At 40.3% G+C, this 26,179-nt stretch overlaps 1 protein-coding gene across 4 annotated transcripts in view; it reads left to right on the top strand.

The window, feature by feature from the left end:
• Positions 1 to 26,179, top strand: part of ATP9B (ATPase phospholipid transporting 9B (putative)) — a 120,573-nt gene that overhangs the window by 35,334 nt on the left and 59,060 nt on the right. For all 4 annotated transcript variants that reach the window (XM_066246406.1, XM_066246405.1, XM_066246408.1 and 1 more), the window contains 4 exons: positions 5,943 to 6,001; positions 12,564 to 12,615; positions 20,080 to 20,174; positions 25,416 to 25,496. In XM_066246406.1, the coding sequence (XP_066102503.1) occupies positions 5,943 to 6,001; positions 12,564 to 12,615; positions 20,080 to 20,174; positions 25,416 to 25,496 (287 nt within the window). The remainder of the gene's footprint in view (positions 1 to 5,942; positions 6,002 to 12,563; positions 12,616 to 20,079; positions 20,175 to 25,415; positions 25,497 to 26,179) is intronic.

Here is a 26,179-nt window from a genome sequence, read left to right as displayed (position 1 = left end):
GGTTATTTTTCTCCATCGTTTCCCTTATGTTCTCTGAGAACCATGAGCCCCTATAAATATAAAGACTGTTGGGACATTTCTTTCTGCTTATGCCCTGGGCCAGTGACACGGAACCCTTAGCAGGAGCCCAGCCCAGCTCTGGCATCTCCATCTGTCAGTTTCCTCATTCTCCCACCAGGGCGTGGTGTCGGCTCCACACTCGGAGTGTCTGAGACAGATGCCCTGCGTGTAGATGACTGAGCGTTTAGAGCAGGGGTCGGGAACCTATGGCTCGTGAGCCAGATGTGGCTCTTTTGATGGCTGCATCTGGCTCGCAGACAAATCTTTAATAAAAAAAATAATAATGTTAAAAATATAAAACATTCTCCTGTATTACAATCCATTCATTTCCTACCACTCATGTTCATGGTTGTGAGTGGCTGGAGCCAATCACAGCTGTCCTCCAGGACACCACCAACTTTTTATTGGATAATGCGTAATGTACACGGAGTCGTTGTATGAATCTCACAGAATTACATTTTAAAATATGTGGCATTCATGGCTCTCTCAGCCAAAAACGTTCCCGACCCCTTGTTTAGAGGAAACTGAGACCACGGACAGCTTCGGGCCCAGTGTGGCTCCTGTCCCTCCCAGTGCTGCACAATCACAGACTCACGTAGGACACACAGCTGTTTGGAGCATTTGCAGGCCCATGACAGAGGGAGACTGCTGTGTTGTACATCTTCTGACCTTTGTCAGGGAGTCTTAAAACTTGTTAGTTAATATTCATCTATAGTAACAGTGTTTTGTATCTTCACCTTTGACAGATGTTTCAGAGGTCTGTCTAGCTGAAGACACCAGATTGCAGACCTCCCTCATGCAGACAGTGGTGGACTTAACCAGGACTCGAGGGCTGTCCTCTGTCCACTGAAACCGTATCATTTCCATTTGTGTCTGTAACTGAGAAAATATTTAACCCTGAGGTACTTTTCTGCAGGATATTTATCTGGTGAACACAATGACTTGCTGTTGATACTTATTTCAGTTGTTAGTTCTGCATATTGCTTTAGGCAAAAGACAAGTGCCTGGGTGAGTGAGAAGGCCTGCATGGATGGCCTCTGCCGGCAGCTCCTGGGACTTGCGCGTAGATCCACCTGTGCACTGGTGAGGTCGGGAGTGGTGGCTGAGACCTCTACCCGTGAACACACTGTTTACCTTTTTCTGTTCTCACCATGCTGTGACATATTGTTATTTCAGTGTTCTTTCTAAAGCTGTTCTTTTTTACTAATAGAATAAGAATTGATTATGTTGAATTTGAGCATTTTAATTTGTTTTGTTATTGCTAAAGAACGTTTTTTAAAAACTACTTTGGTTATTACTAGTGAATGTTTTAAGATTAAACATTGGTTACTTTTGGCAAGATGCTTTGTAACCCTTCCCCTCGACTGTAGTGTTTCTTTTCTTTCTTCACTGCACAGGCTTTGGTTTGTACTGTTCATCTGGTGATGTGTTTTTCTTCACTCTGCTTCAACTGGTGGGAGTGTACATTCCGCAGGGCTTGTCTTAGCCCATTTTGTTCCCGCTTCTGTCCCCAGCACATCCTGAGGAAGAGATCTGTGTGCCCTGAATGGCATCCTCAGCTTCATCAGCAGAGGTCAAGTAAAAGCCTGTACACCTGCCCAGCTTCCACCAGGGTCAGTGTCTCAGCCTGAGCGCATTCTGGGCCCTTGTGCCCCAAGACTAGCTCATGTGACTTTGGTCTGTGTACCTGTCACTGAATTTGTGGATGCTCTGACTGTGCTCGTCTTTGAGGTCCTGCTTCCTCTGCAGGTGGCTATGTTTCTCCATAGCCTTGGTGCCACTAGACCTGGGGGCGGGTCCCTTCCTATCTTTGCAGCTTATTCTCTTTGTACCTGACTCCAGCTGTTTTCAGACACCAGCTCTTTGACTTTTGCACTGTACCTTGCCCTTTGATGTTCATGATGAAGTCTAGCTTACTAGTTTTTTTTATGATTGCTTGTGGTGTCCTAAGAACTCTTTGCCTAAGTCAGATTCACAAAGATTTTCTGCTGTGTTTTTCCTGCAGTTTTTCTCCTTCTGTTTTCTGTAGTTTCAGGGTTTACCTTATACATATCCATTTAAGTAAACAGTTGTGTCGGCACAAGGTGTGAGTGTGAGTACTTGTCTTGCATGTGGAGGTCCGGCTGAGTGTGACATGACTTTTGCAGAGTCATCCTTTCTCATAGCATGCGTGTGCTTTTGCCACCATGCAGTTGTCTTTCGTGTGGGGGTTTATTTCTAGACTCTTCCACTCCGTTGATCTATTTGTCTATCTTTACGCTAATTCTATGCTCTTGTGAATACTATTGCTTTATAAATCAGGTACCATTTGCCCTCCAAGTTTGTTTTCCATTTCCAGAGTTGTTTTGGCTAGTCTAGGTGGTTTAGATTCCCACATGACTTAGAATCTACTTCCATAAAAAAGCCAGCTGAGATTTTGATTGGGATTCATTGAATCTACAGATAATTTGGGGAAGAATTGACATCTTAGTAATATTAAGTCTTCTGATTCATGAATGAGATTTATCTCTCCCTTTATTTAGGTCTTTTAAATTTCTCTCAGCAATATATTTTTTTTAGAGTATAGATCTCTTTTTAGTTTATTTACGTATATAAGTAAACATATTCATTACTCATTTCCTAACTAGCCACTTTGCCTCATAATCGGTATTAAGTTAGGCCCCTCTCCCCACACCCATGGACAGTGTCAAGAGGGTTGAGGGACAGGGCCGCTCCCTCCCCAGCAGTGAAGACAGGCAGCTGCCAATGCAGGACAGTCGTTCTCCCAGGGAGCGTGCCTGTCCGCCTGATGCTCGCCTGCAGGAGTGCTCCTCTGTGTGGTCCATGCCTTGTGAAAAGTAGCTTAATTGTCTCCCACTTATATCATCTCATGTGTATTTTCTTGGGAAGTAAGTAATTATACATGTCCATGCTTATTTGATACTATCTACATATATGTTGTTAGATGTGGTAATGTTCTCTTTAGTCCATTATGATATTTGACCCATTTTAACTAATTGGGAATAAAATGGTTATAAATTCCTTCTGCTGCTTTAAAATGGAGTAAGTTTGGATATGCATTTGTGAAAAGCAAACAGAATGTCACAAAAGTACATTTCATTTATGCTATCATGATGAGAACCTACCACAGGATCTTAGATTTTGTGGGCACTTCAGTGTTTGAATATGACAGTGTTCTAAACACTGTGTGGAGGTGTGTGAACAGTGCTGCTGGCGCTCACACTCGTCCTGAAAGCTGCATGGGCCCAGTTTACTGTGTGACCCAGGATGCCTGGGCACATGCGGCTACAGGGAAAAGAAGATGTGGTTGTGGGAGGAGGGGCAGAAACAGAGAGATGTGTAGACAGTAGGTATAGCCAGAAAGTTCACTTGAGGTCAGTGGTGAGGAACCTATACATCATGAAGCAAATTTGATTATCTTCTAAGTAGTTATCAAATAATGGAGGTTTTTGAATGGGGATAAGCATAATTCTTAGTTTTTTCAACAAGTTCATTTGAAACTCACATTGAGCTAGCGAAAGGGTAACTAACACTGGAGACTGCTGAGTGTATGTTCTCCACACAGGCAAGCGGTTCTGACCAGCAGGGAGAGGAAGGCTGCCGCGTGAGCAGTAGTTGTTTGTGTCACTTTTCGATCGTGAGAGGAGCCCATAAACCTTGGTTCACAGGACAAATTAGGTGAATGCTTTCCTCCTATGAGAGAAACGTAATTAATTCCACTTTGGAAGCATAGCAGCAGGAGCATTATTGCTGGAAGAGGGTTCGCCAGAAAGCCTTGATAGGGACAGTTCCGAGAGGAAGGACTCTTGTTACCCGACTTGGTCCTGTTCACTATCCACTGTTAAATCAAAATGGGAAAGGCCGGCATGTGTGCCTGCCTGAGTGTGTACCTGACAGCTGAAGAGGTTATTTTTAGGAAAAACTATTATTGGGTTTAAATTCTGGCATATACATTGAAAGATCTTTGTTACTACATTGAGAATTTTCTTCTGTCAATGGGGCTCTGAAATTGTTTTACATGCCCATTTCATTCACTTCGTGTTGATGGCTCTGGGGGTTATGCCAGTTGTGTTTTGTGTGTGCTGCAGCGTGTTCCACTCAGGGATTGTCTGCTGTCACTAGTGTCCCAGCTCCGATGTTCCTGTTTTGCTAGGACCAGCCGTCAGCTCAGTTCAGGAAGGCAGGCCCGAAATCGCACCATTAGTGTGGGCAGGGGCTGTTGAGAGCTGGCAGGACAGGTCACGCTGCGGGGCTGCCACACCAGTGGCCCAGGTGCGTGGGGAGCAGGCAGCTTTCCTCATCTTCTCTTCCACTGTCCTAACTGCTGTGGGATGGAGAGCAGAAGAGAAGTCTGAGTTCTTGTGACAAAGCTATAAAGGGAATACAGGCATTCTCCTGAACACGAGATGAAGATACTTAAAACTCTTTACTGCAGTTGTCAGGTTTGCCTGCAGCTGTTTCTCTCTCTGCTGTAAGAGTGTCTGGTCAGCATGTGGAGAGCAGGAGTGCAATGCAGTGGGCAGTAGACTGAGGCAAGCCATCAGGGGTAGGGCGGGACTCTGCTGCGGCTGCGCAGTGCACCTGGTGCTCCGCTGGACAGCGTGGTAGAGGGAGCACAGATGGGAGGCCCAAAAGTGACAGTGAAGGGGAAGCAGTTCAAGTAGACATCCTTCTGTGGCTCTTTTCTGTCTCTTAATAGACTTATCAGTTGTGGAGCCAGCTTAAGATTGGTTGCACATGTAATTCTAAAGAACATTGCTATTTTATGGTATGAATAAAAAGTAGCTTCACTCACCAAATGTAGCTCCAGCCCTTGTGTGTTTCTTAAAGAACTGAGGAATATGGAAATGTAACAGCGAATATGGAAATGTAACACTGTTTACAGAGCTCATTGATGTCCTCCAGACACTCTTCAGGAACTAGTTTGGTGTTCCTGACCTTCAGCTGTTTGAAGAGGTATTTAGGAAATAAGGTTTTATAATGAGTTAAATGTGATTTACAAGTCAGTAGAATGGCTGGTAATATTATGTTTTGATAATGTATGATCTTACCTCTGTTCTGTTAGCTTTCAGAATAAACTGAATGTAAAAGAAATTAAAACAGTAGTTACAAAAATATTGAGACCCACAGGGCTGTTGCTTGTTTTAAAAGGGGGGTGGACTGGGGAAGGAGACTGTCAACATGGGAGGGAGGATGTGAGGGAGGGAGGATGTGAGGGATGTGAGGGAGGGAGGGAGGGAGGGAAGGAAGGGGGATTCAGAGACAGAGAAAGAACCTGGTGTTTCAGATCGCCTCTGTAACATCTCATCTTTTCTGTCTGATATGAACATTATAGTATGTAGATATGTTTATATAGGTGTTGTAAGATTTGCGCTGTGTAGCATGTAGAAGAACCACTTTTTGTAATAAAGCTCTAGGCCTTAGTTTTCACTTCTGACCTGTGTCTGTAAAGCTTCCAGTGGAGGATGATATTCTGATTTTCTTTGTTTCTTTTATGCTGTTAGTTATGTGCCAATCAATGCCATTCACAGTTTTATGTAAGGGTTTTGCATCTCCATGTTCCTCAGTTTTCATCATTAAATTATTTTATTTAGTGATGTTTCTGACCATCATAACTTGACGCACACCTGGAATGACAGCAGATTTGAGAGAACCTTCCGAATGGAATCTCTTCCTCATTCCCACACGGCTTTTGTTGGGGTAGTTAATTGTGCCTGGGAACTAACTAAGAGAAGTTAATTTTTAGTGACTGTGTCTATCTGAAATATTTACTTTGAAAGTATAAGTGGAGATAAATATCTAAAGTTTATTTATCAATTGAAAGTTTAACTCTGGTTTGCTATTGTTTCCGTGAGTTGATTATACTTCTTCTTTTTTTTAAGGTAAAATGCAAGTTAAGAGTTCAGACATACAAGTTGGAGACCTCATCATAGTGGAAAAGGTTGATGCATTTTTAATATATTTTAGATATGTATATACCAGTTATTAACATTTAGCCTGATTGCAAGTAACTTTTGAATATGAAGGAAATTGAGACATTTATTTTAAATCTGATCATTGTATAAGATTTGCTGTACATGAAGAAAAATCTAGATTTTTTTTGTATAGTCTGTTTTGCTAAAGTACATTTCAGTGTGTGTGTAAGTGAAGTAATCTTTTCTCTAAAATATGACATGTTTTAGCAGCTTAATGTTGCTTTATCAGAAGTATTTGATAAAAAATTGTATTAGAATTTATAATAGAATACATTTCTGTTTCTTTTACAGATAGCTATATTACGCATAGTTATTGGATATTCTTATGGTTAATAAGAATCCTTATGGGTTAATAAAACTTAAAGAAGGAAGGGTAAGTGAAAGTAAAAGAAGATTAGAAAGGAAAAGTTTAGGTCAGTGTAAGAAAAAGCCCGTATAAAACCCCACCAGGGGTCAGATGTGGAAAGCAAAGGGTTGCCAGTCCTGGGGCGCGCCTGCAGGGGGCGCCCTACGTGAGCTGCTGTGCAGTGGTGGGTGTGTTTCTCATGCAGTCTTCCCTGAGCAACAGTGGCTGAATGGGCAGTCTTCATTTATTTTTAAGGTGCAAGAACTGTTTTAAAAACATTAAGTGACAAGTTTTAGAAAGGCCTCTTACATACAGTGTGAGCCTTTTACTTCAGCTGCTGTACAGGCCACATGGAACATAGCAGCCTGGGTCACTTGTGGAGATACTTAGTACTAGTGGTCTGCCTCCTGTCAACATTAATCACTGCTGAGGATGATTTGGGGTATGTTTGATTTTACAAAATTGGATTAAAACCAGACATACTGCTTTGCAACTCATTTACATGGTATTCATTGGTATGGATTCTAAATAAGTCACCAACTTTTGATCTATTCTTAGATTTTTTTAGGTGGCTTCCATTGTCAAGTGCTACGGTGGACATCCTTGTACATTATATCTTTGCATATTTCCATAGGCCTGATGAAGACAGGAGAGGTGACTGAGCCAGATGGTAGACATATAAATCTTGATGCAGTTTTTAAAAATTTTTGATTGATTGATTTTAGAGAGATGGATCTATTTGTTTTTTCACTTATTAACGCATTCATTGGTTGATTCTCAGATGTGCCCTGACTGGGGATTGAACCTGCAACCTTGGCATATTGGGACGACACTCTAATCAACTGAGCTGCCTGGCCAGGGCTAATGCAGTTTTTTTTAAACACCAGCATTCATTGTCTCACAGTCTGTGTGGTTGGGAATCTGGGTGCAGCGTAGCTGGGCCTTGTGGTTCTGGGTCCCTGTCAAGGCTGCAGACAAGGGGTCCACCAGGCAGCTTCACCTTCAGGCTCCACTGGGGCAGAACCTGGTGCCTCCTAGGACTCAGGGCCTCAGTGCCAGGGCTGTGGTTCAAGGCCTCTCCTGTTCCAGGCCGGCAGGCCTCTCCATAGGGCAGCGCATGAGCAGCCGGCCAGGAAGAAGGTGCAGGAGAGTGGTTGTGGCAGCAGAGTCGACACGGCGTGCAGACCTGGCCCCACCACCTCCGGCTTGCCTTTTGCTGTTACAGGGTTGCCTGGTGTTGAGGGGTGGTGGCCTGGCATGGAGTCTGTGAACAGCTCCTGTCTCCCATGCTGGCCCTGCTGGGGTGGAAGCAGGCACTCTGCTCCAGTCAGAAGTCGTCTGTGAAGCCGCCGCTCCACCACACTGAGTGAGACGGGGTTCAGGTGCAGCACTGCTCTCTCCACGCTCATCACTGCTTCTGCCAGAGTCAGGCAGGACTTCAGATGGGCAAGGAAGAAGGGAACACCCCCCTCTTTACAGATGACATGGCTGTGTGTATAGAAAGCCCCTGCGATCCAGACAGATCTTGGAACTCAAGAATTCAGCAAGGTGGCCAGTGATAAGATCCACACTCAAATGCCACTTCCACGATTCTGTGCTAACAGTGAGCATGTGGAAGCTGAAACTAAAAATGCTGTCTTTGCCCCTCCTGTGGCAGCAAAACTGCAGGTGTGTCAGAAAGAACTGTGTTCACTGTCATCAAAGACGGCACCTTACGGTCTTGTGTTGGAACATTCCACAGTTTCCCCACAGTTGATAGGGTTTAATATGATTCCTATCAAAATCTCAGCAAGGTGGGTTTGTCTTTTTAAACAAAATAAGCCTATTCTAAAACTAATTTGGCAATGCCCAAGCTCTAAAATGGCTCAAGCAGTTTTGGCAAGGAGAAAAAGAAGAATCACTGTTCCCAAGACTCAGGTATCATGCCTGGGAACATTATTAGCATGGTGTGGAAGAAGGATAGAACCAAGACCAGTGAAACCGGGCAGAAAACCCAGATACATTTAAGGGATGTTTGACAAAGTGCAAAAGCAAATTAAAATTGAGAGAGGCCAGCTAGTCTCTCAATAAGGCTGGAGCTGTTTGGGCACTCGTGAATAAAACTATGAACTTCAATCTAAGTGTCACACTTGATACAAGTATTAAATCAAAACAGATCATGGATTTTAATGTAAACTGTAGAACTGTAAAAACTTAAGAAAACCCTATTAAAAACATTCAGAATATGGGGCAGGAAAGTAGCTCTGAGACTTGACACCAAAAGCATAATGTGTCAAAGATAAAAAAAATGGATAAATTGCATCTCATTAAAATTTAAAAATGTGCTTTTTGAAAAGACATGTCAATATGATGAAAAAACATACTACGAACTAGGAGAAAATATTTGTAAACTACATTATCTGCCAGAAATTTATACCTAGAATATGTAAAAACTGTTAGAAGTCAACAGTAAAAAAAAAAATCAAATTAGAAAGTGGGCAGAAGATACAAAAAGAGATTTTCACCAAAGATGACAATAAGTATAGATAGAAAATAAGCACATGAAAAGATGTGCTGTGTCATTGCTCACCTAGAAATGCAAGTTAAAACAATGAAATACCGTGGCATGCACAGCAGAATGACTACTAATGGCAAGTGGTGCCACCACCAAAGACTGGCAGCGATGTGAGGAAAGTGGATTTCATATACATTTATGTGTGAATATCAAAAATACAGTTATTCTGGAAAATCATTAGTCTCCTAAGAAGCTAAATATGCGACTATTATGTGACCCAGCAATTGAACTGTTGAACCTTTATCACAGAAGAATGTTAATTTAAGTTATACAAAAGTCTGTGCATGGATATTTATACCTGCATTATTCATAATAGCCCCAAATCAGAAACAGCTTAGATCTCCGGACTGGGGATGATCAGTGTACACAGACAGAGTGTATCATGTTAAGAAGACACATATAGGTTCTTCTCTCCTGTTGCTCATAGTCTCCAGTATAGGGAAAAATAAAAAGTATCCAATAATTATTTGGATTCATCTAGTTTATTTTTTAGTGCCTCATAGAAAATAAAACATAAGGGAATCAAGAGTAATGGTATGAAAATGAAATTGAGAAAATTTCATTTACAATAGCATCAAAAAATAAAATATTTATAAATAAAATTATGTTTTAATAATAAACAACAGAAGTAGAAAACTTGTATTTGAAAGCTATGAAAACATTGTTATAACATATTAAAGAAGACCTAAATAAATGGAAAGACATCCCATGTTCATGGTTTACAAATATTAATATTGTTCAAATGGCAATGCTTTCAAGGTCAATCTATAGGTTCAGGTCTATCTCTTTCAGCTTTCCAGCTGACTTCTTTGCAGAAATTGACAAGCTAATTCTCAAATTTATATGGAAATACAAGAAACCCAGAACAGCCAATATAATTTTTAAAAATTGAACAAAATTAAAGTATTCACACTTCTCCATTTAAAGCCGTATACAGAGTTATAGTATCAAGACAGTTGGAACTGGCATAAACTCTTGGTTGAGAGCCCAGCAGTAAAGCCGTAGATTTATGGTTAATTGATTTTTGGCAAGGATGCCTAGAAAATTCAATGGCATGGGGGTGTGGTTGGGCAGGTACCTTTTTGGCCCAGTATAATTAATGAGACTCTTCCTTTTTGTCCTGTGTAGCTGTAATTCATTTGCTTTGTTGTTACATAGTATGCCTTTTGTCCATTCTGTTGTTGATGTGTATTTGGGTTGCTTTTGAGTTTTTCCTGTTAGGACTGCTGCTGCTAGGGTCCATGTCTTTGGGCTCACCTCTGCACACATTGCTGCTGCATACATAGTACCTGGGGTGGACTTGTTGGGTCTGGGCATATGCATATGTTCCACTTTAGTAGATGTTGTATATGATTTTGCACAGTGATATTTCAGATTATACACTAATCAGCAGTGTGTAAGCCTTCCCATTGCCTCACACATTTGCTAACACTTGGCATCAACAGTCTTTTTAATTTAGCATTTGCAATATGTATGTAGCAGTTGTGGTTTTAGTGAGTGTTTCCTTGAAGACTGTCTGATAAAGTTGGACACCTTCTCATGGGACTTTGTGTATCTTTCTCATCTGGGAAGAGCCTGATAACATCTCTTGCCATTTATCTTCTGATTCAGCCCTTCTTTCTGGTCAGTTTGTGGGTCTCTAGGTATTCTGGATGTGAATCCTTTATGTTGCAAATATCTTTGTTACCGGAATGCTTTGTTGAAGAGAAATCGTTAATTTTAATGAGGTTGACTTCATTAATCTTTTTGTTTATAGTTGGGGTTTTTTTTTTCATTTCTGGTGGAGGGAAGAGGAGTCTTTTTCCCTTCCAAAGTGCTATGAAAATATTCTTATATATTATTGTTTAGGAGTTTTATTGTTTTGACTTGGACATTTAGGAATATAATTCATCTGGAAGTGATTTGTGTGTTTTGATTGAAGTAGCAGTCAGGTACGCTCCCCCTTCCCCATGGGTATCTACTTTTCTCAGCAATATTTCTTAAAAAGACCATTGTATCCTCATTGGCCTGTAGTCTCATCTTCCTCCCAAGTCTGGTGTCCTATGTGTGAGCCTCCTCCTGGTATCTCTGCTTAACATTGGTGTACTTATCTCTTTGGGGGGAGTACTACCTTGTCTTCATTACTTTAGTTGAATATTTTCATTTTGCTGTGTTACAGATTCAACTCTTCATGTTCCACATGTTTTTCTTTGTCCTTCTTGGCCTTTGCCTTTCCCTGTAAATATTAGCTAAGTCTTGTTAATTTCCACCAAAACACAGGCCAAGATCTGGGTTGGGTTTGTGTTGAATGTTTAGGGCAATTTATGGATACTTGGTATCTTTGCAATACTATACATTCTAGTTTTGGGAACATGATACATCATATTTTTTTAGGTTTTATTTAATTTCTATCAGTAATATTTTATAGTTTTTATAAGGCTTGACCATCTTTTATTAGCTTATTGTTTTTTCTTATTGCTGCAGTAGGCATATTTAAACAATATTTACTTTCTTGCTGTTAATCCACATATTATAATATGTTGAGATATTATTATTCGGTTAAAAATATTTCCTAATTTCCATTTTGATTTCTTCCTTGACCTAGGAGTTCTTCAAATCTTAGTCATTGTCCTTCTTTCTTCATGTTACAAAGAAGTAGCTCTGTCCTACAACATATTTTTTTCAGTTTTAACAACTTATATTTGCTTTTACTGCTTGCTGACTAACAATCCATTTCTTATATCATGTGTAGATAAAATATGTAGATCTCAAAAATATAAATCATGAAATTATGTGAAGCATTCTTATTCTATTTATATATTTTTCTTTATTTAGCTTTCCCAATGGATAGAATTATTAGTAATCATGATTAAATAAATGTATGAAGAGTGACTTATAAAAGTTTTAAGCCTGACCTGTGATGGCGCAGTGGATAAAGCATCGACCTGGAAATGCTGAAGTCGCCGGTTCGAAACCCTGGGCTTGCCTGGTCAAGGCACATATGGGAGTTGATGCTTCCAGCTCCTCCCCCCCCTGTCTCTCTCTCTGTCTCTCTCTCTCTCTCCTCTAAAATTAATAAATAAAAATTTAAAAAAATTTTTTAAAAAAGTTTTAATGTGCCATATAGTACGTTTGAGTGATTTTTTTCTTTTATGCTTTCTAAAAGAATAGCTCTTCAAATTTGGGGGATTTATTTTTGTTTGCTCAGGTGTACATTTATTCATTCATTCAAAATTATTGTATTTATCTATGATATGCCCTGTTTTGTATGAGGCATTGGAAACACTATTCTCGTGTTCTAGGGTCAGTAAGTGTAATAGGAAGGATGTAATTGTTTTTAAGGCAATAACTGCCATATTTAAGGTAGGACAGAGGCCACAGAAATGGCAATATTTAACACTTCTCAGAAATGGAGCAGTTTTCAAGCTCTATACTATTTACATGGTTCATTAATGCGGAAAAATCTTAAAGGTTGAACTAAAATATGAATCAAAATGCTCATTTTTAATACAAATGATAAATATGAACTGCTTCAATATAAATTTTAATTCAACATTTCAGTTGTATTTACTAGGTAATTCTGCTTTGAATGGAATTGTGTTTGTTTATAAAACTGCCTATAGATAATTAACATTTTATATCTCTATAGAATCAAAGAATTCCATCGGACATGGTATTTCTTAGGACTTCAGAAAAAGCAGGTATTTTTATTTTTATTTACATTGTTGATGATTTTGTATTTTGGCAGTTTAATCTTCATTTTGAAAGGGAAAATGTAAAATTTTTTTTGATAATTTATTAAATTTATTAACTTATAAGTTACATTTAACTGTTGCTATTTAAAATGATGATTTTACTGTATAATGTTTATTTAAAAATATAATTTGTTTAGAACCTATATATCAAATAAGTGTTTTCATTCCTATCCATATTGATATTTAAATAATTAAATGGTATTGAAAATTTGATTGCTAGCCTACATTTTCAATGTTATTCCTTCAGTCAGCAAACACTTACATGTCATTTAGTATGTGCCAGCACTACATGGTGCTTAGGGGACAAAGGGGAGCAAAACCAGGTTTCTCTCCTCAGACTCATGATCTATGTGTTTATGGAGGCACGCACATTACCGGTAATGGCTCTCTGTTTTGTATGGACAGGGTAAGAGTGTGGTGGGATCAGGGGGACCACACTGCTTGCCTAGGTGAGTTGAAGTGGACTTCGCAGAAAAATATTATTTCCATGACCTGAACTTCCAAGAGTTAGAAGGGCGGAAACGTGGTGATGAAAGGTAATGAGAAGGGAGCCTCAGGGTCAAGGACACTGTTGTTGGAAATCAGGAAACCTAAAATGTCGTCAGCTTTGGCCAGTTCCTAATACTGTGACCTACACATGTGGTCACACATTTTCTCATCTCTAAAATGATGGGAGGTTTATCAACTAATATCCAAAGTTCTTTCTTCCTTACACTTCTCACTTTGTTGAATAAATGAATAATATATTTATGGGAAGCTCAGCATATTATTTTTTATAGGCTCAGGATATGTATTACGTGCAGCATGAAAACTCTAGAAAGTATATAGTTACATTTTAGAGTTGTTTGTTTCATTTTTTTCATTTATAAACAACATTTATTAAAGTGACATTTTAAGTCATGGAAAAGAGGAAAAATACTTTCTCCTTTACCAGCTGTAGTTGTGGTTATGAACATTGGCAGGTGAGGCTACCATTGGGCATTCAGCTGCACTAGTATACTTGGTACACATACTTTATCGTATGGTGTTTAATGGAAGGTTTTGTCTTCCCAGTGAGGTAGTGACTGGAGAGCTACATTTCCAGTCCACTTCCCTTTCATCTTGGAAATACAGGTAGACAGCCGCCTTTTCCTGTCCAAGTAGATGGGATCATGCCCTGAGAGTTGGCTCAAGGAGGATGGCTGAAAGGCATGTGGGCCACTTTCAGCCTTGGTCTTTGCCTCTTGTAGCCCCCTGCTCTTCCCTTCCCGGTGCGCTGGGCCCACAACTAGGATCTGGCCAGAGAAGCTGTGGAGGCTGCTTGTTGAAATGGCAGAGCACACCTCAGTTTAGGTTCCTGAGTGACTGTGGAACAGCTCACTCTCCTTGCCTTACCAGATGGACTGTGTGAGAGAAATATTATTGAAATACCCAAGTTGCAAGGTTTTTCTTTTAAAATTGCTAGTGTTCTCGTAACAGCCACAGTGCTGCCACAAGCAGTTGACAGCTTCGCCTTCCCCTTAATTTCTTGCTTGTACAGAGCCTCCAGGTCAGCCAGGTGTAAGAGATTAGGGCCTCTTCGGCTCTCCTGGGCATGTGGACAGCCCTGCACAGGCGGATGGCCCTCTAGACTCCCAGGAATGTGGTAGAGCTTCTCAACGTCCCCTTTGCCATCTGACTTTCCTGCTTTTTAAAAAAGATTTTTGTTCAGCTTGTTTACCCCAGCTTTATGACCACCCGAGGCAGCATGATATTAAGCAATTGCCACTGATTGTTTTTGACAAACATCCCAGGGAGAAAACTGTTCTCATTGAGTGACCCCTGTGTCAGGTCAAATCAAGACAAGCCCTGCCTCTCAGGTGGTCACAGTCTCTGGTCCTGGGGTTTGGAGCGCCCTGAATTGGGTTTGGGCCCCTTGGCGGCTGCTCCTCTTTCAGTTTTATCAATACTGTGGAATCATGAGGATGAGGCGGAGTGTTGGGAACAGGGCAGGTCACCACATAGTTCACTCTTAGCTAGATTTAGCTGTCTCTTGAATAAGTACACCTGAAACTGTTGCAAATTTTTTATTTTATTGCAGAATTCTAAATAAGTTGTTTCTGACAGTTTTTGCTAATGGTCTCATATAATTATGGAGAAATGGATTTTCAGAGATTTTTTTTTAACACTGCCATCCATCCCTGCTGACATCACCTACTTATGAATTGTTTTTGTTTCTAAATATATTTATTATAATGAATAACAGAAATTTCCCGTTTGAGAAATGCTTTTACATTACTTGCCCTTTTAATGATTATGCTGGAAATATGTGTAAGATTAAGACTATTATCCTAAATATGGAAACAATTTCAGATAATTAACTTAAAAGAAATAAATTGTGTAGATCAGGGGTAGTCAACCTTTTTATACCTACCGCCCACTTTTGTATCTCTGTTAGTAGTAAAATTTTCTAACCGCCCACCGGTTCCAGAGTAATGGTGATTTATAAAGTAGGGAAGTAACTTTACTTTATAAAATTTATAAAGCAGAGTTACAGCAAGTTAAAGCATATAATAATAATTACTTACCAAGTACTTTATGTCAGATTTTCGCTGTTTGGCAGAATAAATCTTTATAAAACAACTTACTGTATTTAAATCTATCTTTTTATTTATACTTTGGTTGCTCCACTACTGCCCACCATAAAAACTGGAATGCCCACTAGTGGGCAGAAGGGACCAGGATGACTACCACTGGTGTAGATAGTGTTTTGAGGTAAAAAAAAAAAAATGGAAAAGCCCTGGCCGGTTGGCTCAGTGGTAGAGCGTCAGCCTGGCGTGCAGAAGTCCCGGGTTCGATTCCCGGCCAGGGCACACAGGAGAAGCGCCCATCTGCTTCTCCACCCCTCCCCCTCTCCTTCCTCTCTCTCTCTCTTCCCCTCCCGCAGCCAAAGCTCCACTGGAGCAAAGATGACCCGGGCGCTGGGGATGGCTCCTTGGCCTCTGCCCCAGGCGCTAGAGTGGCTCTGGTCGCAACAGAGCGACGCCCTGGAGGGGCAGAGCATCGCCCCCTGGTGGGCAGAGCGTCGCCCCCTGGTGGGCGTGCCGGGTAGATCCTGGTCGGGCGCATGCGGGAGTCTGTCTGACTGTCTCTCCCCGTTTCCAACTTCAGAAAAATACAAAAAAGAAAAGAAAAGAAAAAAATCAGCACGTAAAACTGAGAGATAGAAATGTCAGTATGTCAAAGGAGGACTCCGCAGGCAAGAGAGCATGAGTGCCCGCTGATAGTCACATGACTTAGAGCCGTTTGGAAATTATTCTTCAGCCTCTTAGTGATCTTTCCATGGTGTCACTATTGCCATCGTAAGACAGCAGAACTGAAATGTAGTATCACATGTTGGGTAATACGTGTGTAACAACTCCAGATTAATAGCATTCTGTCCAAACTGATGCTGTTTCAGAGACTTCTTTTCCTTTTCTCTAGCTTCACTTTGCATTCCACAGTGTCGGGACCATTACTATGTGGTGTAACGATGCTGAATATTTTGGAGGTCATGGATCTCTTTAAGAGAGAATTATCTCTTTGTTCCCCACCAAAACATACATAATATGCACGCATGCTAAGTTTTGTGTTGTTTTGCACAATTTTGGAGGGTTATTAATGGATCTGAGTTTAGGACCTTACTGTAGTCTGTTTTAGCCGATGATTCTATTATATTTCTCACTTTTATTATTTTTTTATCAAATTACAAAATTACTGATTACTCATAAGAAGATATTAAAATGTCAGTTAACCGGTTTCATGCTATTTTTCTTTTCTTTGTAAAATGAACCAAAAGCTCCCACACTCTATAAACTTTGTGTCATAACATTGCTTCTAGTCAAGGTTTCCAAGCTTTGGGAATTCTGTTTGTATGATTTTAATTATATTTTAACTATTTTAATTGCCTAGTTTTCAAGAGTACACATATTAAGAATTTTTTTGTGTATCTATTAACACTATTAATATTATTATATTACTTTTCAGTTTTAGTTCAGAAAAACCTGGTAATACTTTGTTATAATAAAAATCTTTAAGCCCTCACCAACATAGAAGTCCTAAATCTATGCAGCATGTTCGAGCTTGGATGGTAGCCACAGGCGTCTGTCAATACAGCTCACAGTCTCTTCGTGGCATCATATTGACTGTGTATTAATACAGGGTATTCTATTGGGCCGTCAGCTGATTGTTTAGAATGTAAATGAAGCTGCTGATGGATCTGGTGACTGATGGCTTAAATTCCAATTAATCAATTGCTTCATCAGTTTCTTAATTCAGATCAAATATCTCCTGAATGCACACAGTTCTTTTAGTGGTATTAAGAGAAATTAATGCTTGAGAACTAATTTTCATCAATCTCTTATAAATGCCAATATCTTTTTCACTTGTCTCCTAAGTGATGACATTATAGTTTAAGTGTTTGGGACACATTACAATAGCTCAGCTGTCACTTGTTAGTGGGGTGAGGGGAGGTAAATGACACTGTGCGCATCCACATGCTCTCTGTGGTGCTGTTCATCTTGCCACCGGCTTAAAAATTTCATGCAGAGTCATTAAGTCATATAAATGATTTAGAAATTAAGTTTGATGGCAAACGATCTGATATTATATATGCAAAGTCAATGTCTATTTTTCTTTTGTTGGGCACATACTGTAGCCCATTTTTTTCAGAGCTATTGGATTTGTGAGCTGTTGCAGGCAGTCCACTGATTTTACAGGGTGACTCATTACAGTGTATGACAGACCCATGTGCTGTGTCTCACAGTGTCCCCGCAACCCTTTTGTCACTACTTGCTGTGGCTCTCCTGTGTGACACATATACTGGTGATCTCAACTGGATTGTCATTAGACCTGTCCTTTCCTGTCAACTCTTGTCAATTATACAAAATAAAATCAAGTATTCATAAGAAGTCTGTAATAGGATATAAGCAGACCAATTTAATAATTAATTTTTGCTGAGCCTTAGCTGGCATCAGTTGAAGCCCATGCCTGCTGTTAAAAAATTAGTAGATATAGTTGTGTAAGACAAGTCAGGTTAGTCATACTTCTGGTTGCTGCCGCTCCTTCTCTCTCTCTTTCAATCATATTTACTGCAGCATCAGTAATGTTTACTGTAATTGAAGATAAATGTCAATTTCCTGTTTTTTAATTAGCACATAATTATTTCACATGAAGCAAGTCCTTTATTAAAAAAAAAGCACTTGCCTGACCTGTGGTGGCGCAGTGGATAAAGTGTCGACCTGGAAATGCTGAGGTCGCCGGTTCGAAACCCTGGGTTTGCCTGGTCAAGGCACATATGGGAGTTGATGCTTCCAGCTCCTCCCCCCATCTCTCTCTCCTCTCTCTCTCTCTGCTCTCTAAAAAAAAAAAAAAAAAAAAAAAGCACTATATTGTTTTCACTGTTTCATAAATTACAGCAATCTAGGTAGATAAGCTTTCACCTTTAGAAACAGAATATTTGACATTTAGGAGACTCTAGAGATTCCCTCCCAATCTTTTTTTTTTTAATTAATTTATTTCATTTTAGAGAAGGTGGTGGGGAGGAGCGGGAAGCATCAACTCCCATAAGTGCCTTGACCAGGCAAGCCCAGGGTTTTGAACCAGCAACCTCTGTTTCAGGTCAACACTTGATCCACTGCACCACCACAGGTCAGGCTGTTGCCTCCCATTCTTATTTCATGTATTGGAAAACAAACCTAGAGTCGAGCAGGGGAACTGACTTCCAAACTCCGTGTCAGCTGGAATCTGGAACCAGCCCCTTGACGTCACTTTTATGGTTAATATCAGAGCACAAACAAGGACACCAGCAGTAGCATGTGTGTCTCCAGTTGATAAGTCAGTCCTGTTGTGCCTGAGGAAGGTGAGTGGCGTCTGCGAACCTCCCGGATTCTTGCAGTACTTACACCATGGCGCAGGGCAGTTAAAAGGGTGAGAATGTAACTAGTCAAAGAGACCTCATGGGGACCTTCCAGCACTGACTTGCTGGTGGCTGTCACTAGTCAAAAGGACAGTGGCTGGCAGAGAAAAGCGTCTGGTGTTTCTGCAGCATGGAAGAGCAGAGAGTGCCCATGCCGTGCAGGGGACCTTTCTTCTACTGTGAAATGGACACGAGGCTGAGGCTGGTGCGGGTGGGGATTGGCATGGGTCCATGTTACCCTTACAGTGTGTGTGATAGCTGTATTGGACTAAGTTGTGTGAACATATGTTCTCATTTAGCCACCATCCATGTTTCCCCAAATTTGAGAAATGACATCGCACCATTGGCTTCTGTGTGTGTCATTGTGTGCATGTAAAATGTACTGTTCTGTCTTAGGTAGGTTCCGACAAATGCTAAGGCAGCATGGTCAAAGGGTAAATGGGCCGTTGCAAGTTAATTTTTTTTTTTTTTTTTAAGATTTGATAGGGGTGTCAGTATGATAGTAGCTCTGACCAGGGTCTTGGCATTTTAACTGTACCTTTATTCTGGAATGTGTGTTTTCTGATGGTACCTTACACATTTTATTAGCAAAGTCATATTACACATTTTTTTAAAAATTTGAGTACTTACTGTTTTGTTTCTTTTTTATTCCCTTTAGAGAGAGGGTGAGGGTTGGTGCGGGAAGTATCAACTCGTAGTTGCTTCCCGTATGTGCCTTGACCAGACAAGCCCAGGGTTTCATACTGGCAACTTTAGCATTCTAGGTCGATGCTTTATCCACTGCACCATCATAGGTCAGACAAGTATTTACTTATTCTTTTATTATCAAAATATGACTCAGAAGTAGAAATGGGGCCTGGCCAGATAGCTCAGTTGGTTAGCATTGTCCCAAAGCATAGAGATTGTGGATTTGATCCCAGTTCCCCAGTCAGGGTACATACAAGAATTGTTTGATATTCCTATCTCTCTCTCTTCATTTTTCTATCACTAAAATCAGTTAAAAAAAGAAAAGAAAAGAAAAAAGTAGAGTCTGACCAGGCAGTGGTGCAGTGGATAGAGCATTGACCTGGAACACTGGGGTCCCAGGTTTGAGCCCAAGGTCACTGGCTTGGCTAGAGTCCCCAGTCAAGGTACATATGAAAATCAATCAGTGAATAATTAAAAGTTGATGCTTCTCATCTTTCTTTCCCACCCCTCTCTCTCACTAAAAAAATAAATAAAAATTAAATGTATAAATGTTAGTGTGATTTTTCTAAAATAAAGCACAATTAATATTAAACCTTAATAGATAAGAACACCAAATAGGAGCTAAGGCTTAAATAGTTAATGACCTAAACCTTTTCAGCAGATGTGTTTTGTGAGTCACATAAATAAAGGCTTTTAAAGACTTTTGTTTAGGAGTATTCCCAGGTGGGTCATTTCTGGGTCTGGCTGTACCATGGGGTTTTGTTTTTTAAGTACCTGTAACTCAGGAGATTTTCTTCTTTAACCCCAAGGTTCATGTTTTATTCGAACTGATCAACTAGACGGTGAGACCGACTGGAAGCTGAAGGTGGCTGTGAGCTGCACGCAGAGGCTGCCGGCCCTGGGGGTGAGCCATGCGGTTACCTGCCTGTTATGTCTGTTAGTCTCTGTTGACACCAACTCATGTTTTGAAAGCATCAATAATTTTTTAAAATAATATTTGTTACTAATGAAGGATCATTGAAAATTATGACAAAATAATTTCTATGGTGTCTTAGCATATAACCTGTTTTAGGTATAGTTTTGAATGTTTCTATTGGCTTAGCACTGAGGTTTTCTTCTTACCCTTTTTGTTTTTATTTTTAAATCCCCTCAGTCAGGTAATCTTTAAAATGGAAAACTGTGGCGAGGGTTTCATGGGTCCATTGTTGCTGACTCACTCCCTCAGCGGACACTGCTTTGAAAAGGAACTCCAATTGGCTTCCCTGGTCCTGGAGTCCAGCCTGTCCACTCAGCTTTTCATCTGGAAGGTGGAGAGTCTCTGACCAGAGGAAGGGATGCTGCTTTGTCTCTGACGGAAAGAAGAATACTCGAGGCCTTGGCGGAGCTTCTCTGTATGCCTAGGGTCCAGCAAGGGCTGAGGTCAGAGAGAATGCCCTGGGGGGCGTTGATATTTTCAGTGAGTCTAAAACAGATCTCTCTCAAATGCTGAGACTCGCCACAACTGCTACACTTTTTTTTTTAAACAAAACCACAGTTGTGGCCATTTGGTGTTTGTGTTCTATATAGTATTTATCTGAGTGAAAGAAGCTTTATTTCTTATGACGTGCTGATATTCAGTGGACAGTAAAGAAAGATTGAGACTCCCTAAGAATGACCTTTTACTCAAGGCATCGTTGGTTACGGCAGGGAATCCATACCATGGGTCTGGCCCTGTGTGCAGGTTGGTTGGCTAGGATCGAACACCGCCTTGTCTGCATACTCTTAACAGTTCCTCCCCACGGGCCCCAGGCACCAACCTCACCCTGCTGTGTCCTGGGCTGTTCCAGGACCAACATGAAAGGCTCAGAGGTATTTTGGTTCTGTAAGTGTTTTCGGTTGCCTGTACTCTAAGCAGTTGAGACTCGTTTGGTCATGCTCAGTGTCCTTTACATATGTTGCAGTGTTTGATTAGCTAATAGTCTGTGAAGGATTTTCTGTGCCTGTGTTCATGACGGAGAATTGTCTGTGCTACATTTGTTGTAATGTCTTCACTTTGATGTCCCGGGCTATGCTGGCCTCACTAAATGAGTTGGGAAGCCTTTTTGCCTCCTGTATATTTTTTAAGTACTTGGTATAAGAGTAGTGTTCTTTCTTTTTAAAATATGGGACAAATTTATCCTTGAAACTATTTGGGCTGGAACCTTATTTTAACTGTGGATTAACTTTCTGAGTTAGATAATAGAGTTAATAAAATTTTGTTTGTTGAAAATTGTGTTTTTCAGTGAATTTATTAGTTTAATATAAGTGCCAAATTTAATGGCGTAAAATTTATAATCTTTGTTATCTTTAGTGGTTGTAGATCTCAAGACCTCTTTCATGCTCAGTATTGCTCATTTACATCTCTCTTTTCTTGGTCAGGCTAGCCAGAGGCTTATCAATTTTAGTGATCATTTTGAAGAACTTTCTTTTGGTTTCATTGATTATTGTTTGTTCATTTTCATTGTTACTGATTTCTGTTCTTCATTTCCTTCATTCTACTTAGTTTGTGTTTAATTTTCTTTTCTTGCTTAACTTTTTTTTTTTGTACTTTTCTGAAGTTGGAAAAGGGGATACAGTCAGACAGACTCCCGCATGCACCCAAACGGGATCCACCCGGCACGTCCACCAGGGGCCGATGTTCTGCCCATCTGAGGCATTGCTCTGCCGCAATCAGAGCCATTCTAGCACCTGAGGCAGAGGCCACAGAGCCATCCTCAGCACCCGGGCAAACTTTGCTCCAATGGAGCCTTGGCTGTGGGAGGGGAAGAGAGAGACAGAGAGGAAGGAGAGGGGGAGGGGTGGAAAAGCAAATGGGCGCTTCTCCTCTATGACCTGACCAGGAATCTAACCCGGGACTCCCGCACGCCAGGCCAACGCTCTACCACTGAACCAACCAGCCAGGGCCTCTTGCTTAACTTTTTAAAGAAGTTAGACTCGAATTTATACCTTAGTCTTTTCTGTTAAAAGCTTTTACAGCTTATAAATCTGTTTTGAAGCATTACCTAACCTGTATCATACCGATTTTTATATACTGCATTTTCATTATCATTTAATTTAAAATGTTTTCTAATTCCTTTATGATTTCTTCTTTTTTTTTTTTTTTTTCTGTATTTTTCTGAAGCCGTAAACGGGGAGAGACAGTCAGCAGACTCCCGCATGCGCTTGACCAGGATCCACCTGGCACGCCCACCAGGGGGCGACGCTCTGCCCACCAGGGGGCGATACTCTGCCCCTCTGTGGCGTCGCTCTGTTGCAACAAGAGCCATCCCCAGTGCCCGGGCCATCTTTGCTCCAGTGGAGCCTCGGCTGCGGGAGGGGAAGAGAGAGACAGAGAGGAAGGGGAGGGGTGGAGAAGCAGATGGGCGCTTCTCCTGTGTGCCCTAGCCAGGAATCGAACCCGGGACTTCTGCACGCCAGGCTGATGCTCTACCACAGAGCTAACCGGCCAGGGCTTGATTTCTTCTTATATCCCTCATTTACTTAGATATATAGTGTTTATTTACGAAATATTTGGGGATTTTCTTAATGTCTTTTATAACTTGTTTTGAGATTCTGTTACATTCATAAAGTGTATTTAGTTCTAGTTCAATCCTTTCATATGTATTGACTTATGATCTGGCCCTGTAGTAGACGGTCTCTCTGGACCAGTGGTACCTGTGTGTGTCAAAACATTTTATCCTGTGTTGTCACCTTATTACTTAAGCGTCTAGCTTACAGTTTTCACACTATTAAAATGAATTAGTTCTTGTGATGAGACATTCTTGCAGCCTGTTGACTTTGTAATGCAGTTTGAGCCGATTGTTGGTTTACTGCTGCTCCACTCGGCTGTATTTTTTCCTCTGTGTCCTTTTCTCTCTTTTCTAGCAGCATCCTCAAATAATCTCTCCAGGATTAAAGGGGGAAAGCATGAACCCTGAGTGACTGGAAGGGTTTCAGTTGGCTGTCATGCTTGGATCGTGGCCCACTTCAAAGAATTGTAGAGTCATTGGAGTGGCCACTTGGGAAGGCTTGCAGTAATCATTTGTAGCAGATATAATTTTGCCAAGACTGATAGAAAAGAAAGTGCAGAGTTAAACAGTGTTAGAAAGATGTTGTCTGAAAGAAAAGCAAACATAAGCCAAGCAGACAAGAGCATGTAGTAGATGGTTGCATTAACAGGAACTCTAGGACAGTGGGCTGGTGCAGAGGGAGTTCTACACAGGGCATGGCAGAGCTTCCATAGCTGATGGTGGCGTTGTCAACAGGTGCACACATGTGCTAAAATACGTAACATTGTAAACTTCAAATGTGCACAATTTATTACTTGTAAATTGTGTCTTAAGAAAGTACTTAAAATTAAGGTCATTATTTATATGTTTTAGTAGTCTCGTGATCACAGGAACTAACATTTTATCAGTCAGAATTATAATGAATCTTTATTTTTATTAGTGACAGAAATATATACATTTCAAAATATTTACAAGTGTACGAGTTATATAATGCTAATTTTAAAATTTTATGGTTGCTACACTATGATAGGGAGTGGAATTGAACATTTGAATTAAGTAACTGTAAATGAAAAAGTTTTAGATTTTGATAACCATAAAACCAAAAGGCAGTATATTCTTTAAAAAGAAAAAGAAATTTAACTGAATTTTTAATTCGTCAATCAAATTAAATGTAGCTTCATATAGTTTGGCAGATTATGTATAGATATTTCATTCTTAGAAAAGAAAGCTGTAAGTTTACTATGAATACAAGCAAGGCAATTTGGTTTTTCACTTAATAGCTTACGCTGCCCATAACTGTCACTCATTTTGACTTTTCTGTTCTCATGTGATGGACTTGGGGAATATTTGGTACTGTTTACTGTGTGTCATATCATCAGAAGAGCTTTGTATCCATCATGACACCAGGAATAAGTAACCCTGCAAATCTTAGAGCTTTTCTTAATGAACTGAAGACACCATCAAGAATCATCTCTCCAATTTGGTTGCGTTCCCACAGCACTGAATATATGGTCAGAGAATTAAAACGTTGACAAGCCCTTGAGCACGGCTGCGCTGTGGCCCCTGCACAGCTGGCTCGGCATTTCGTCACTGCACAGGCGTCTAGCAGGCATGCGTGTCCAGCACCCTAGACATTCAAAAAAATATGTTTCTGGCTTTTGTGATCAGGCAAGTTTATTAACAACAATGAGGTCACAGTAATTTTCTATAAATCATGACTTGCTGATTTATTTCAAAAGATCCATATAGCAGTAAACAATACCATTTACATTTAATGAGTTTTATTGAACGAAAGGCAATTTTATTTGTAATGAACCACATGTTATGATTAAGGATGTATTTTAATGACCTTTAAGTAATGCAAACAAATGTTGCCCTTGACCTAATAGCAGAGGCTTTCCTGCATGATTGAAAACTTCAGAATGGTTTTTAAATTATCATGAAAAGCTTCAAATGGCGTTCTCGTTATTGTGCCATTATTCAGTCATTTGATGTCTAATATACTAGATGAAATGCATTCCCCTAAGTGTTCAAGCGCATGTCAAAGTGAGGATGATTGCTAGCTTGTTCTTTATTTCTATGTCTCCAAAGGTAATTCGTTATGTGAGCATTTTATTTTTTGAAAATTATTGTAGTACAATAGTGTAATACTTAAATGATGATTGATTCTCAAACATGCCTCACCCTAGCAGTCGTTGGCTGCACATTAAACATTCTTGTCATGTTTTCATAAGTCTAAAATTATTATACAATGATTTCTTCTGTATAAACCAGCTTGGCATACTTAACCTAGAAATAAATCTGTATCAGTTGACATATAGTTCAGGCGCCATCACAGACCCACAGTGCTGAGCTGGTGCGCTCACCCTTTGTCTGGTGGAGCGTCTCTGTTCTCCAGAAACTCAGAGAGTACTCCCATGCCTTCCTCCTACAAGGCCCCTTGAAGGTGTGAGGAGCTTCCCACGTGTCACAGACCCTCAGTTACCTCCCATCCTACTTCATAGCATTAGCACGCAAAACATAAGAAACCCAACTGTCACTTTTGGTAAATAATATAAAAATACTGACTTGTAAGGGGTGAGTTTTCGGGGCCTGTTCTACAGTGACGGCGGTGGTGATGCAGGCACTTTGTGTTCCAGGACCTCTTCTCCATCAGCGCTCACGTTCTCGCTCCAAAGCCGCAGCTGGACATCCACAGCTTTGAAGGCACATTCACCTGGGTGAGTGAAGTCTCCTGTCAGACACCAAGAGAGTCACTGTGTCTGTGAGTTCAAAACAGCAACCTTTATTTTGAAAGAGTAGTTAAATCAAGAATACCATGTTTCCCCATGTATAAAACCACCCTTCTTCGAAGAATTTGGGGTCTAAAATGGGGTGTGTCTTATACAGTGGTTGTGGCATTTCAAATGCCATAGATGGAACTGAGGACAAGGCAATATGTGAAGACAATGATTTGTCATCAGACACAGATGAGGACAAGCTAGTGGATGGGAGTTTTGACAGTGATGAGGAGTTGTATGAATTTCATGATGAATAAAACTTGAGTTCAATAACTTTATGTAACATGGTTTTGTTCTGTTTTTTCAAATTTCGGGCCCCAAAATGAAGGTGAGTTTTATACATGGGAGCGTCTTACACATGGGGAAATATGGTAGATTGAAATAGAAATTTTGAACTAAAAGGAATACCTAAAAATGTTTTAAGTTTATTAATTTTCCTATATTCGATATCACTTTTAAGATACATTCAGTACATTTTTTCTTTTTTAGCATATTTACACTTGATAAGATTCTTCTCCCTTAAAATATTAGGAGTCAGTAAAAGGAAGTAGTTTAGCGATTTCATTGTGACTTTGGATAATAGTGACTACGCTTTTACATCCCCATCATTCTTTATTTATGTG

This window comes from Saccopteryx bilineata, chromosome 11, assembly GCF_036850765.1.
Source record: "Saccopteryx bilineata isolate mSacBil1 chromosome 11, mSacBil1_pri_phased_curated, whole genome shotgun sequence".
NCBI lineage: Eukaryota > Metazoa > Chordata > Mammalia > Chiroptera > Emballonuridae > Saccopteryx > Saccopteryx bilineata.
Note: the sequence above shows the minus strand (reverse complement) of the source record. Positions and strands in the feature narration are given on the sequence as shown.